The sequence below is a fragment of the Volvox carteri genome, assembly GCF_000143455.1.
Source record: "Volvox carteri f. nagariensis unplaced genomic scaffold VOLCAscaffold_25, whole genome shotgun sequence".
In the NCBI taxonomy this organism is placed as follows: domain Eukaryota; kingdom Viridiplantae; phylum Chlorophyta; class Chlorophyceae; order Chlamydomonadales; family Volvocaceae; genus Volvox; species Volvox carteri.
This window is the reverse complement of record NW_003307568.1, coordinates 544,557-559,029: the sequence shown is the minus strand read 5'-3', so window position 1 is coordinate 559,029 and position 14,473 is coordinate 544,557. Positions and strand designations below refer to the sequence as shown.

Below are 14,473 nucleotides of genomic sequence, written 5' to 3'. Positions count from 1 at the left end.
CAGCGCCCCACTCTTAAGGAATACAGAACGGCGACGCTAGCAACTTTGTTACTTAGGTTGGAATAAATTGAGACCCCCCCTAAATGAAAAAAAAATCACTGGCTCCATGGGCATCGCGCTTGCAGCAACAGGTGGAGGTTGTCCAGGCATCCCGATGCGCAAACAGCGGAAAATAGGTCGAGGCGTTTGTCGTAAGTTAGGCATGCGTAGTTCTCGTGAAGCCAGATCTTGAAGGCGTGTGGGGGAATGGGGTCGCGGAAATGGACGAGCCTAGGCCCCTGTGTTCGGAACTCTGAGCTGATCAGCCTTACAGTGACAGCTCTTTCATTTGGGCTGAAGAAGTGAAATATCTTGAATAGCAATTCCCTTGGAAGGGTTAGCATGACAGGATGTTCGCTTGCCATTTCGACGACGTTGCCAGTAGGAATGTTGGTCAGGCGACTGCACCGACCTATATATATTGTCAGTAGCCATATGAGATTTATTATAAATCATATAAGTATAGAAACACAACGGCCGATGTACGCCGGATGGCGCCCTGTGGCGGTTGCTGATCCAAAAACCTGATACTCTGTTATGGGTTACTGCTCTGAATTATTACCCTTCCTTCGCCAAACCACTATACAAAGCTTCGACAAGCTGAAACACCCGCAAGAACATGATCGCAGAGCAACTGCCATGAATAATCGAAGCCTATAATTCCAGGATAAGGAACATGGGCACAAGCATTTGTATACACTCAACCTCTATAAGCATCAGCGTGATATGTGGTGCAAGAACGTCGTTACAAGGATCGCGGTTTTGCAGCGGTTTGCACCATGTTTACCGGTATCACTGCTATCGGGCTATGGGTTCATCATTACGAGTTGAATTTTAATTTCTGAAGCCATGGCAAATGCTGCAACTTATTGTGATCTGTTGGCATTCTCAGTTGAACCAGCTGTACAATTTGAACCAACTTCAGCTCTGGCCCACCGTGATATTGGCCAGCTCTGGCCCACAGTGATTAGTAAGAGTGTTATAGCTTCACCTGTGGCCATTAGCCCAGCAGTCTCTACTTTTCTCCTCTTAAATCGGGACACCCCCATCCTTTTCACCCCTGCCGACCTCTGCGAAGTCAGTGATTTTTTTCGGGCTCATTCAGCACCCACCACCACCAGTATCCAGTGGATTCTACCGAAACAACGGTGGCGTCCTCCAACTCAACTCTTGGTCGGCTCGTAGGTCACTACGATAACCGAGTCCATCAACATCCATCGGCATGGAGCCGCATCCAACTTCTAACGGTCGAGGGATTTTTAGCCCGCTAATTGTCGGGATCGATCCTAACACCTTCCACGGACACTACGCCGCACCACAATGGCGGCAGCTGAGACCTTTAAAGTGAGCACGTGCAAGCGTCACGTTCCAAACGTTCTGTACATGTAGTAGCGTACATGCAGGATTGATTTGCATCCACCCAAGTCAATAACCCAATGACTCTCATTTCCCCCTTCCCTTTTTTGTTTTACGGTGCGACTCCGCACACCCGAGCGATTTTGCTGCCTACATGCCCGAACCTGCATCTGGCTTCGTAAGATCCACAGCTGCGTCCAAGGCCCAGCGGCACTGCCTGGACCCGCCCGCTACAACAAGACGCGACGCTGTGCTGCCCTGAGCAACCCTGATGAGCAGCGGCTCCCAGACGTCCGCAACCGTGGCCACGGAACACCACCACCACCACCAGGGCACCACCACGCCACGCCACCAGGCCGCCTTGAGCTCCGGGTATCAACAACTATCCAGGCCGGCCTGATTAAGGACGCCGACCATGGACCTTGGCAAGCGCGTCCCTCCCCCATTCGTCAGCGACACCGCTACCGCACGTCCGTCCGTGTCTATATTACAGCGCGGGCTTTGCTGCTGCCCCCATCCCCATCCGCACCCATCGGCAAAAGGACCAAAATCCGAAGCTCACGTCCGTTCCAACGTGGGCAGCCGGTGCTAGGCAAAATGTGACCCATCGCTAGGCAAAATTGTAGTTGGCCACCTATGATGCCCGGTAGGCTGTCAGTTGGCTGTCGGTTCCTAGGTCGCCGTGATCAGTCAGTCAATGGGCCAGTCAGTTGTACACCCGTCCTTTACTCTGTGGAGCTGAGGGCAGTCCAACTCCACACAGCCACAGGATCACATGCCTTCCAACACGCCTCTACTCCCGTCCCTAACCCACCCACTACAACCCACTACCCATGACAATCCACCTGGCCCCCGCTCCTCTCGTGGCGAAAAACAGACATATCTTTGGGTGGCAAGATAGGCTCTTTTCACCCTCCATCCCGCAAATGGGATGGGGACATGCGTTCAACACTTCAGGTCACAGCAACACAACACATCACATCACGCCATAGCACAACTCGAACCCCTAGGGAAAGCGGGCCTGTGGCTGCCAGCACAGCCAAAGTGTCAAAGAGCCAGTCGGATTCCACGAACCAAGCGGTTAAGAAGGAAAGCGAAAAGGCTGCAACCATTGCGTGGGGGCTGTGAGAGGTGAAGGGTGTTGTGAGAGGATCTAACTAATAGGCCAGTAGTGAGGTTTGCCGGGGGTGAGGTGAGGCAAAAAGGTTTGCGCGATAGCAGGTGCGTAGGGGTTATCGCTGCTGCTGGTATTGATTGGTCGGGTCGTACTGCCAATTGGGTGCCGTGACCTGCTTGACTTCTGGAGGAAGCGGCAGGCCCGGTTTGACGATGATGTCTGGCAGAGGAACATCGTTGTAGAGCTTGGCGAGTTCTGCCACGCGGTCCTGGGGGGGCGGCTGCGCGTAGCTGGATGTCCGGGACTGGATGGCGAGCGTGACGCCGTTCAAGTCGACATGTCCCGGTGCTCTCCCAGCATGTTCACTGAAGACTTCGGCGTCGAGGAGGATGTCGGTGGTGTACTTGTACATGAAGTCCATGAGCTGGTTGACGACGCGGGGTTCAAAGTCATCGACGCCCATGGACCGAAGCAACTGGTGGATGGTGGAAACATCCTGAGGTTGGGAACTGTCTTCCCCTATGCTGCCAGCTCGGGAGGCATCCATCGCGTTACAGGCGGCAGCGGGGACCCGTTCGAGGCGCCTACCCGCTTCGCCTAGGATAGGCCTATAAGATTCGTGGTAAAAAGAACTTAACCCCAGTAATTAATTTAATGAACAAGGAGTCCGACCTCTCCCGACTCCGCTCAGGGTTCCAACCGTATATTCAGGCCTAAACGAGTGACGGTAAGATACTAATGAACTGATTATTACTCAGCTAGACAATTTGGTTAGCAGAGGGAAACTTCAGAAATCGTCCTGTAATGCTAACAGACATCGTACATTGGTGACCTGCGAACATATGCAGCCCGGACTTCTTGACCAGTTACGCTTGCATGATATTTGAAACGCTACAAAATGGCATCGGAGGCAGCTGTGGAAGCTGTGGGAGGGGCGGTAGGGGCTACAATTTCTCTCGCAGCCACGTACCCTCTTGCGATTGTATCGACATGGCAGGCGCTGGAGCATTCTCAGGGGGTAGAGCTTGCAACAGACGAGCTGCGTCAGAAGTACGCCTTCCTCCCGTCACCGCTGCGGGAGTTGGCAATTGTGAGTCCTCGAGTTGAGGTTTTAAGGCTGGTTGCACGCATATGAGCTAGGTTACCCAGGTTGAGTAACGCCCCTGCGCTCCGTTATGGAGTGCAAAGGTGAACAGTGTTTTCGGTTTTCCAGCTCATGTGCGGTTCCCGACGTGGGCTTTGGTGCGTTGTATCCACTACGCTTCCACTCACCTTTCATCAACAACTGCGTTTGCAGTACTCAGAGTCGCGTGGCTGGCGCTCGCTTTTTGCCGGACTGCAGCCGTGCCTAGCGGCAACAGCGATATCGCAAGCGGTTTACTTCTACCTTTACTCCGCCCTTCGACAAGCCATAGTGGTGAGTTGTTTCCTTGCCAATTTATCAGCTTACGGGTATGATTGGAATAATAACGTTAACGCAGTTATAAAGCGACTTGGTAAACGAGCGCAAAACCTTTCCCCCTGGGCCTCCGTAACCATTTCTCGCTGACTGAGCTCGTTCACTTTTGTAACAAAACTGCTGTGGGCCCATGCAACCCCCCTTTTTTGTCCTCCCGACCTGCAACTCCAACCAGTTCCATAAGTTAATCGCGCACTGTATGAACCACCGTACTTAGCAAAACACCGCGCACGGGATGCAGGCCCATAAAAGAGCGATTGGCGCCTCGCGGACTGGGGCCTTAGCGTCCGGTGGCGCGTCCGCTGACAGCGGCAGTAGCCGCACTGAGGCGATTGGCGTCGTGGGCTCCTTGGTTGTAGCTGGTCTGGCGGGCTGCGGCAATGTGCTGGCCACAACACCAGTATGGGTGGTGGCGACACAGATGCAGGCCCTGCAGCGGCAGACCACCGCGGAGCAGCGCAATCGTACGGCCTGGCAAATTGCCGTACAGCTGTACAAAGAGTCGGGCATTACGGGATTTTGGAAGGTGCGTAGGACACGTTCTTCCACGCTCATCCAAGCGTTTTCTGTGTAGTGGTGCTGGTTATGGTGGTTATGGTGGTTGGAAAGGTCATGTTGATGGTGATTGTGATGCCGGCTCGGACAGGCCGCCAAACCCCGCCAAGAAAATCCGCCTCGGCCCGGGCCTGATGTGATGTCGTGAGCTCTTCTCTTTGTGTTGCCGTTCTTGATGCTGCAATACATGTAGCAGCAGGCTAGAGACAGGCTTTCGCATCCTTAAGACGGCCATCCTTATCAATACTATCGCCAACTCCTGCAACCGGATCTGTATTTTGCCGCAGTACGGTCCATGTTATCCATGGGCCTTATGCTGCCGCATTTTCCCTCCCATCTCCCCACGAAATCCCGTTTCCCCACGCAATACCCAATATACCAATCGGTCCATCCGCGATGTGAAGCAGCCACCCTCTCCGTTCATATGTCCTCGGGCCATTACCCCTATAAACCCCCATTTCCCCGCCCCGCTGCGGCCCCCCGCCCTCCCCTCCGCCCTGGGCGGGGTTTGGTGATTGATTTTCAGGGGGTCCTGCCAGGGTTGGTAATGGTTGCAAATCCTACACTGCAGTACATTTTGTACGAGTGGCTCACGGCCAAGTTGTTGCAACTGCGGCGCGGAAGCGCCGCCTCCAAGGCACTGGGGTGAGTACTACACACCATCCATCCCACACACCGCGTCCGCGTTGGAACGCTCCGAGGAAGCTCCAGCAGAGCCAGCTCCCGCAGAAAGCCCGCTTTCTGCTCCAGGGGAACCGCGATCAGGCTGCCCAGGAGGGGCCCCCTGACTGCCCCTCCTAGCTGTGGCAAAAGAAAGCGGCACGGATGTAAATGGCCAGGACGTGCCATACATAGCTGGGAGTAGTGATGAAGCTTCTGGTGGTCTTTGGTTGGCGTCGGTTAGAGGTTGATGTTGCAGTGATTCGTAGGCTCCCGCAGTCGCGTCAGTCACGTGTATCACGTGCTTGGCGTTCCAGCTTCCGCTTGGAGTAGTAGACGAGGGAGGGCTGTCCGTGGTGGATGAGGACGAGGGCGGACAGTCCTCGGACCCCGGAAAGAGCCTCCCTCCCACCCGCCCTCACGGCGAGGCGAGGCGAGGAGTGTGCTTGTGCAAAGCCCTCTTGGAATCCAAACTATAATCCAGGAAGGTTTTGTTCTTTTGCATGTTTCCTTGTGTGCCTCCATGTCGCGCTAGGCGTTACTGGCATGAAGTGCGTGTAATGGCTTGTGGATGAGTGAGTGTGTAAGGCAGGGTTGTTGCCTTTTCCCAATCTTCGTTAAACCCGAATCTTCGTTAAACCCTATGAAGGAAACCCGGGTCAACGCCGCGGCTGGGCACCGGCGACGTATTCCTGCTGACGGCCCTGGCCAAGTTGGGTGCAACATTGGTGACCTACCCCATGCTGTTGATCAAGAGCAGGCTTCAGGTAGTGGGCTTGGGGGGGAAAGACGAACCACACTGGGCTTGGGGGGGGGGGGAATAACAAGGGACCGGTGGGCCGGAGTTTGTCCAAGGGGGGGAGATTGCGCGCTGCATAACCCCTTTTTGACGTGTATATGTGGCGGCAGCGTTGGCTCTCATTGACAACTGGTGATAGCCTGCATGGCTGTTGTGGGGACCGGTAGATGCTCTGAGGCTCCTCTGCCGCACCACCTGCTGCTGGCCACACGTGGTATTGAACTGCCCCGATTTCATTTTGTGAAGGAAGGTAAAAAAACCTTCGTGCCACCCACGTCCAAGCCTTTCCAATGTGTTGCCCTTTCCTTCCTTTTTTTGCTGAGAGCATGCTCGCTCAGCACTAGGTGCTGTTTGTGTTATGCCATGTTGTGTCTGAAGCCTGACATCGTAGTCTTACGTCGTACTTGTACGATTGTGGTACGTGCAGGCGATGAACAGCAGCACCGCGCACGAGGCACGGTATTCCGGGGTACTGGATGCCGGGGTGGCCATTCTTAGGCGGGAGGGCCTGGCGGCGTTTTTTAAGGTAAGGAAACGCTAAAATCCCTCCCCTCCCATCACTCGGGGGAAAGTATGGCGCGGCGTGAGAAGCGGTAGCCGTGCGGGTGCACACACACACACACAGAGACACAGAGGCACACATACGAGGTTAGTTCTGGACCTCCTTTCCCGGCATGGCATCTTCACGTGGGCTTCAATCTTGTGTCGGCAACCCACGGCATCAATTTTTCTTGTCAACTACAATGATGTACAACAGGGCATGCGGCTCAAGATGCTTCAGACTGTTCTGGCGGCGGCGCTGCTAATGTCCATAAAGGAGCAGGTCTACCAATCGACAAAGGCGGTAATGGGCAGCTTGGCGTCCGTACGGGGTGTGACGGTGGCAGCGGCGGCGGCGGCGGCGGAAGCCAACAGGGGGTAAGAAGTTCGATGAGAAGTTCGTTGAATAATGTGAAGAGGTGTATTGCGAGATCCACGCGAATCTGCATCCCCGGTGGCTGTTAACCCTCCTACGCTTGGGCACCCCGCCGCTGCTGCAGTCGACAACCGCCGTTGGCCTTTGCAGTATTTTAAAGGGCAGAGATAGGCAGGTAGTGGTGAGGATTTAGAGGATTTTTGTAACCCCGGGTTGCGTGCACTGGGCCTGGATTGGACCGGGCTTGGACTCTGCACTGCACAGCCCTAGCAGGGGCGCTAGGTGCTTTGGAGTTGGGTGCTGGGGGGGGGTTGGCGTTTCAGGGACGGCTGGGTGCTGATCTGCTCGCGTAGTGATGGCGCGGACAGAGGCCAGACAGTGACAGCCGCGGGCTGTGGCGTGTATGTGCACATCCAGGTGATGCAGCAGAGCGGTATAGCGGCGGGTGGGCCTTTCCCCCCAACCCCCGAAAGGAATGCACAGGGCGCAGCGACGACAACAGCGCAGGCGCCGACTCGTGTCCCTTCCGCGATATGCAACAAAGAACCGAGTCCGTACAGCCTTTCGGCCAAGTAGAGCGTTTTTGAGTGGTGGATTGCGACGCGATACGGGCTGTCATCGCTGCTGCTGGTGCTGCTGGCGTGTGTCTGTATGTGTGGAAATTTGCGAAAGTGGGTTGACAGGACGTGGGGCAGGTGGGACAAAGGGCCCAAGGAATCTTCGCACGGGGTCAACAATCTGAACTGAAACTGCAGCCCTATTGGCGAGGCTTTTACGGCTCGGGCTTGATGCCTTGGCAAGTGATGGCTAACTCTTAGCTGTGTAATATGTTTTGGATGCCAAGTTGGTTGTGAAGTTCTGCTCTGTTTAGCATTTTTAAATTGGTTGTGCGGACGTGCACAAACGCAGTGTGCGCCTTTTCTTCAGCTCTGCACGTTGAGGGCATATTCCTCGGTGACCGGAGAGGAGGGATTGTGAGAGGAAAGGTGGGATTGGGTGGGGTAGGGTGTAGTGAATTGGTTAGCCTTAAAACCTTTTAATGTGGTGTCGCATCTGTATGGGTGTTTTTCGTGAACAGTTGGACACGTGTTCAGGCATTTGGTTTCATCGCACCTTGTGCGAAGCACCACCACTTTCATGAGCGCAGCGCATGCGGCAACACTTTATGAAGGGGAACTTTAGTGTTCTTCTTCCCCAAACATAAAAAACCGCCTGGGGTGTGCGGCCTAGCGCGCGCGTTGCCTGTTTGTTGAAACTTTTGGACTGGACTGGGCACTGGTGCGCTTTTTAGTTATGTGTACTCGTGTTCAGGGATCCATAACTTTTAGCGGCTCAAAAGGAGCTGTTGGTGGTTTAGTAAACGAGAGCGGTACAGGCTTTTTATGCCTACTTGCATTGAGCGGGCCTGTCCCGAAAGGTGAAGTGCTTTTGGGGCCTTTGGGGTTTCTCCTCAGGACGGACGTTGTGACATTGTGTGCGGCTCGGCGGACAGCAGGAGAGCGTGTGGTGTATATCGTGGTAGGTGGCACGGCTGATGTCAGTAGACCCAACATGTTGCGGACGGCGGTAATAAGGCGCATGACGGAGATTTACATCCCCCTGTTTCGCTATTCGCTACAGGGTTGTTAAGTCGCTTGGAAGGTGAAGAGGGTTTAAGTCAGACGCCCGGTGAACATTCTGACCTAGAGCAATTAGCAGGAATTAGAAATTGGGAATTATGCCTTATCTAGCTCCTCAAGTTGTACCTTGGCCAAAGCACGCCCAACCTCTACTACCGCATCACGCCCCGAGTACCGCTCAGCGTCATTCTCTAGCGCATCCCACCACCGCGCCGGCACCCACTCCCGCCCGTGTAGAGCCCCCACCAGGGCACCTACGACCTGAGCTGTTGCGGGCGCCTGACCCCCCAACGACGCCGCCACCATGACCGCCTGCTCGGGCTTTCCCCAATTCGTCAGGAACACCATCAGCGCCACCGCCGCAAACTCGCTCGCAGCTGTCGCATACCCATGGAACGACAGCAGGCTCAGCATCCGCGTCAGTGCATGCCACTGCGGACCGGCGTAGAAAGACCGCCAGCTGGTGATAGGGTCCACCTGAAAAAAAAAAGATCGCCAAGGTGCCTTTTATTCCAGCACGCAAGAGGAAACGCGTGGGCCGCAAACGGCTGTCGCGTTAGATGTGTTGTTCAAAGTGGGCTCTACGAAGTGGGCTCCCGAGGACACCGGCTTTGAAACACCTTCTGGGTCCTACTGGAGTGGCGCGTTTTGCATATTTCTCAAGTTCAAATGTCTTCCTAACCGAAAAGGCAATTGTTTACGTTGAAAATTAAAACGAATGTATGAAAAGAGGCCCTCCGTGTTTGCGCAACTACTCTCCGGCCAAATGTGAAGGAGTCTTCACACTACACACGACCCAAATCGATCCACATCACCCAAGAGTCCCTTCCTTCCCAGGAAAGCGCGACCTAAGCGAATCAGCTCTTAAAAAACAAACGACGGTGAGAACCTAGCTCCGGCAGTTACCCAACCAACCCCAACCACCCAGACCTTTGACCTCTCACTCCCTACACCTTACCTGGAACAGATGATCACGCAGCAACCGCAGCTTGCCCGCCATGTCAGCCGTCACGGCAACATCGTTGATCAGGTATGTCAGCAGGGCTTCGGGCCGGCAGCCCACAGCATCCTCGGGCTGCTGCCGCGCCGCCCAGGCCGCCGCCGCCGCAACGACATGCGCTCCGTCCAGCCCCAGCGGCGTGGGGTGGGAGAACAGCACGGAGCGCCGCACGGCCGACAACAGTCGCTCTCCCCCTGCAGACCTGCACCAGGCCCAAAACACGCGCCACGTGGTACGGCACAAAACACGTCAGACATGCGACACGCTGTGGTAAACACGACACGGCATAGCATGGCCAACGGTACAACACGACAATCACACGACACAGCAAGTGCTGTAAAATAATATTGAGCCACGGCAGCGGAGCAGTGTGATGTCAGCAAAGTGCGACGAACACTGCTGTTGGCGATTTTCCAGCCAACGTGTACATGTACGGTTAGGACATTTCACGGGAAACTCTTCCGAATTACGCCAATTCACCCCTCCGGCGAGATTTTACACGTCCCTAGGAACAAGCTCCGGAACATAATCCCTTCCTCCTCGACCGCCCAAAAGCTCCGTTGACACTAGCACTTGGCTAAATACTGGATCTCTAACAACACAATCTACAAAAACACAAGGTTCCACTACTACAACAACCAGTGCCGCCTAGCGAAACGCAGGAAAAACAGCACACCAGACGCGCCTCTCAGGAAACCAGCTGCGTCCCTTAAACTCCACAAAAGCGCCGAAGAAACCCCGGCCGGAATCCCGCTCACCCTCGTCCCTAACCCATCGACACCCCTGGCCCACGCTTCAACAATGCGGGGTACCTGTACGCGAAGCCAATGGGAGCCGCCCTCGCCGCCGCACAGAAGTCCGTGGGGCCGTGTGGCTCCCGCTCTGAACGGTCGCTGCTGGTGGTGGCCAGCCGCCGGGTGGTTTCCGCCAGGTACCGCTCCGCCAGCTCCGGAACCTGCAGCGGCTGCGAACCCGCCATTACGGCATCCATAACGACCTTGTCGTAGGTACTGTAGCGCCGCACGCCTGGCTGGTAGCTGCCGGCCAGAGTGCTCAACACGGCGTCCGTGTCGACGCCGCGGCTCTCCACCAAGGACCTGGCCACAGCCAGCAGGTTGGCAAAGTCACCTGAAAAGCGGGTCACGGGCAGATGGGCGGTTGGAGCTGAAATGGGGATGCTGGCAGACTGGCAAGGCTTAGTAGGTTGATATCTGTGTTCTGCGGATATTTTTGAGGACATTGCGGCAGATTGCAGCTGTGCTGGAAGTGTGGACACAGCCGCGTGTGCGTGTATGTCTGAGCATGTGTGTGCGTGCGTGTGTGCGTGTGTGCGTATGTGTGTGTAATGTGCACGTGTGCTTGAGTTTTGTGTCCACGTGGGCTATGAAAAGTTTTCAACCCTCCTTCCCCTTCGAACAAACTTTTTCCTCTACGCAACGGAAAACCCGCAGCTCCTGATGGATGGCATTCGGGCGGACCGAACGGCCTGGCCGACGACCTCTTGCAACATCACAGGGTGCGGCCGCACGCCCCTGCCACTTGTGCTAGCGAAATTAGAGATCCAGAAGATCCCAAAAAGTCCGATACGGTTGATAACGCTCGTTTACCTGTGTACTGCCCGTAGGACACGGGTCGCGCCCCGATGTCGTAGCGCCAAAAGTCAGTGACGCCGCTGGGCCGGTACCGTACGACATGGAAGTGCCGGTCGTCCTGGTACGGCGCCGCCAGCACGTTGCCGCACATGGCGCCGATGAGGCCGCCCACTGCCTTGGATTCGTCCGAGATGTGGGACGGTGGGTGGGCGTCTGCAGCTGGGGACGATGACGGTGAGGATGGGTAGGCTGCTGCCGCTGCCACCAGGAAAGGCGCTGCCGCGCCCGCGTATTGCCGCCGGTTGGGCGCCCGCTGTCTTCTAGCCAGGTCTAGCGCAGGGCAGGCCTGGTGAGCACGGCTACTGACATGGAACATTGCAATTTGGCTGGTGCTAGCGGCGACTGGGATTGCGTTGACAGCCACAGCGCTGCAGCAGGTTTTGGAAGCCGCAGGGTGCCAGGGCTCTGCTGCTGCGGGAGCAGCGAGGGGTTGTGCCGAAGGGCATCGCCGCGAGGGGCCTGCATTGAGCACCCAGAAATCGGCTTAGTTGTGCCAGCTGCGCTTAGGGGGACATTCGTTGGAATCTAGGTTGCGCTGCTCATGCTATGATGGATGTACGCACGCAAAAAGGGTAAACAGGACATCCCAAACGACCCAAAAGACACATATGCTCGTATTTGCGTAATTCAATCGGGTGCGATTCAATTATGTAGTTTGGTGGTGCAGCTGCCTAGGCTCCTCTCACAAACCAGCGGCGGCGACAGAGCTGTGATTCCAAGCCTTGTGCCTTTGACATGAAATAGGACATCAGTTCATAAAGCAAGATGATTAAGTTGCGATGCTTAGAAAAAAGTATGGTTGACTCTCCAACCTTGCTGCGATGGCCAGTAGACAGAGCGCCCCTGAGCCGCACTGCCTCCAACGCCTTGTAACGTTGAAGAGGAGACGCGCTGCATTCCTTCGGTCCTTATAAAAATAAGCCTTAGAGCTTAGGAGCAACACGGAGCTGTCACGAGCGCCCCATCCCACACAATTGAAACTACCGTAGTGTCGTCGTTACAAGCGTTGACAGGGAAGACCCAGCTTTCTGTACCGAATCCACTGCGATCAAGAAATCAACAAAAAATATGAGGCCAAGTAACTTCCCAAAACATGTACGGCTACTTCCTGCCGGTGTACGCCACACAGTAATCGCACGGAAATTCGCATACAGCACTTTGGAAGCAGTTATTAGGCCTTGCCAGCACCTTTCACGCAAAGCAAACAAACTGGGCATCTCGACCTCAAGTCTCTGCCTTTCAGGGTAGTATCCTTTTCCGGAACCTGGCACCGCCACTAGGCAACGGAACGCATTTCCGCCTGTTGAACAGCTAACTGTCAGTCTTTCCCCTCGGTCGACGGCGCCGGAGGAAGCGAATCAGCTCCTCCAGCTCCTCCTCATTCGGCAACTCAGCCGAGCCCGGCCCCGTCTTCACCCCTTCGGGCTCAGCCGACGGCGCCGTCGCTGACACTGTCGACTGCATATCGTACGGTTGTCGTACGGCATCCCTTGCGACTGCATTCGAAGAAGCAGCGCTTTCATGCCAACTTGACCACAGTGAACCCGATGCCGAGCCCGACGTGCCGCCATCTGACGTGGAAGTCGCCACCACCGCCACTGCTGAAGCCCCCACCGCCGCCGCCGCCGGGGCGCCGTACGGCAGCGACTCAGCTCCCATACTGCGCGTACCCGTTTTTTGCAGGCCATGTTCGTCGCCGCCCAATAGCGGTTCCCCCCAATTTTCTCCCATTGCGCTTTGGCCGATTTGCAAAGACGCTGGCTCTGCGACTTCCTGCCGGCGCCGATGCGACGGGCGGCGCGAGTACGACGGTGGCGGCGGCGCCGACGCCGGCAGCGGCCATGGCACATCTTCCGCCAGCCACAGCAACGGTGTGACCCACCTGCCCGCTGCATCGCTGGGCCCGGGTGCAGCGGTCGCCGCCGCTGCGCCTGTTGTTGCCGTTAGCGGCGGCCTGGCTGCACCCATTGCCGTGGCTGCTTCCGCCGCCGCGCCTGCTCCCCCACGCCGCCGCGGAAGTACAACACCTGGTGACGTAAGGGCAGCCGTACCTGCGGCCGCGGCCGCGGCAGCGGACGCTGGCTGCCGCAGCGCCCGTAGAACGGCATCCACCGCGGCTTTGATCTCCGCCACGCCGCCGCCGTCCTCCGCCACCGCCGCCAGCACAACCGCCACCGGCGCATAGCCGCCAACGGCATGCACCTGCCGTACAACATCCGCCGCTGCCGCTATGCATTCCTGACGTTGCCAGCCAGAAACTTCATCACCCGCCTCGTTCCCGTTCGCATCCCTCCTACTCCCCCCCACCACCTCCATCTCCACCTCCACGCCCGTTGCTTCTCCCTGACTGCCTTGGCCAACCTCTCCAGGCTCTTCCCCGATTTCGGTTTCGGAGCAGAGCCCAGATCTGGTCTCCTTACGTACCCTAAGCACGTCTTTATTGGAGCTTTCCGAGCCGGGCCCGGTGCCAGCACCAGCACCATGCAGGTAGCGACATCGGCCTATCAACCCCCAGGGAACCGAAACCAACGGGCACGGCTGTCTTAACAGGACGGATGCTTGTGGTGATTGTGGCGGTTGTGGCGGCGGTGGTGGTGTTGGTGGTAGTGTCGCTGCGGCGGTGGCGGCGGAGTTCTCCCGGGCAGGCCGCCATGCGCCGTCGGGAAAGAAAGGCGGCAGCGGCGGGGAGGAGGATGACGATGATGACGGCACCGGGTCCTGCGGTACAGCCTGTGATGATGGTAATGACGGCCTTGGTTGCGATGGCTGCCGTACAGCATCGGCGGCGGTGGCGCCGGTGCCGACGGTGGCGTGGCAAGTGGGCAGCTGAGCCGCATCGGGTCGCTCAAGTGTGACATCCTTGAAGAGCCGTCGACTAGGGCGACGATGTGGCCATGGCCCCGCCATTGGCGGGCACATGCTACCACCGCCGACATTACCCCCCGCATTGCTGTCGCCGCCGTCATCGGCGTCGCCGTCGCCGCTGTTACCACCGTCGCCGCCGTAAGACCTGCCGCCCGTGTTAACTTGCAACCGAGACTGGTCATCCGGTTGATCGCTGCCATCGCCGTCGTCGTTGTCGTCGTCAGCGTCGCAGCTGTGCCCGCCGTACACCTGGCATTGCTGCCGCTGATGCTGCTTATCATTGTCATTACGGTCGTTGCCATCGCTCTCGTGCGGCATCTCCATTTCGTCATACAAGTCCTCGTCCTCCTCCCCTTCCTCCTCCGCAGTCTCGGAATCAAACGCGTGTTGAGCCAACCGCTCAGCACTCTGGCCAGACGCTGAGGTCGAGGCGGCG

The 14,473-nt window shown here is 56.8% G+C and overlaps 3 protein-coding genes across 3 annotated transcripts in view; 1 reads left to right on the top strand and 2 right to left on the bottom strand.

The window, feature by feature from the left end:
- Window positions 1-2,627: 2,627 nt before the first annotated feature.
- On the bottom strand, window positions 2,628-3,059 carry VOLCADRAFT_92260 (uncharacterized protein; the record flags this gene model as incomplete). The annotated part of the gene is made up of 1 exon (XM_002951631.1): window positions 2,628-3,059. The coding sequence occupies one exon, from the start codon at window positions 3,057-3,059 to the stop codon at window positions 2,628-2,630; it is 432 nt and encodes a 143-aa protein (XP_002951677.1).
- A 747-nt stretch (window positions 3,060-3,806) lies between these two features.
- On the top strand, window positions 3,807-6,853 carry VOLCADRAFT_44148 (uncharacterized protein; the record flags this gene model as incomplete). The annotated part of the gene is made up of 6 exons (XM_002951727.1): window positions 3,807-3,964; window positions 4,290-4,497; window positions 5,053-5,171; window positions 5,836-5,953; window positions 6,413-6,511; window positions 6,743-6,853. Coding segments are annotated over 6 exons (813 nt in total), but the record flags the coding sequence as incomplete, so codon positions are not given.
- Window positions 6,854-7,615: 762 nt separating this feature from the next.
- The window catches only part of VOLCADRAFT_105192 (uncharacterized protein), a gene marked incomplete at its 5' end in the record, with an annotated part of 19,275 nt that continues 12,417 nt past the window's right edge, over window positions 7,616-14,473 (bottom strand). The window contains 8 exons of the mRNA XM_002951630.1: window positions 7,616-8,997; window positions 9,479-9,722; window positions 10,333-10,648; window positions 11,128-11,583; window positions 12,489-12,630; window positions 12,843-12,945; window positions 13,055-13,199; window positions 13,593-14,397. Coding sequence (XP_002951676.1) covers window positions 8,617-8,997; window positions 9,479-9,722; window positions 10,333-10,648; window positions 11,128-11,583; window positions 12,489-12,630; window positions 12,843-12,945; window positions 13,055-13,199; window positions 13,593-14,397 — 2,592 coding nt within the window. The 3' untranslated portion in view covers window positions 7,616-8,616. The remainder of the gene's footprint in view (window positions 8,998-9,478; window positions 9,723-10,332; window positions 10,649-11,127; window positions 11,584-12,488; window positions 12,631-12,842; window positions 12,946-13,054; window positions 13,200-13,592; window positions 14,398-14,473) is intronic.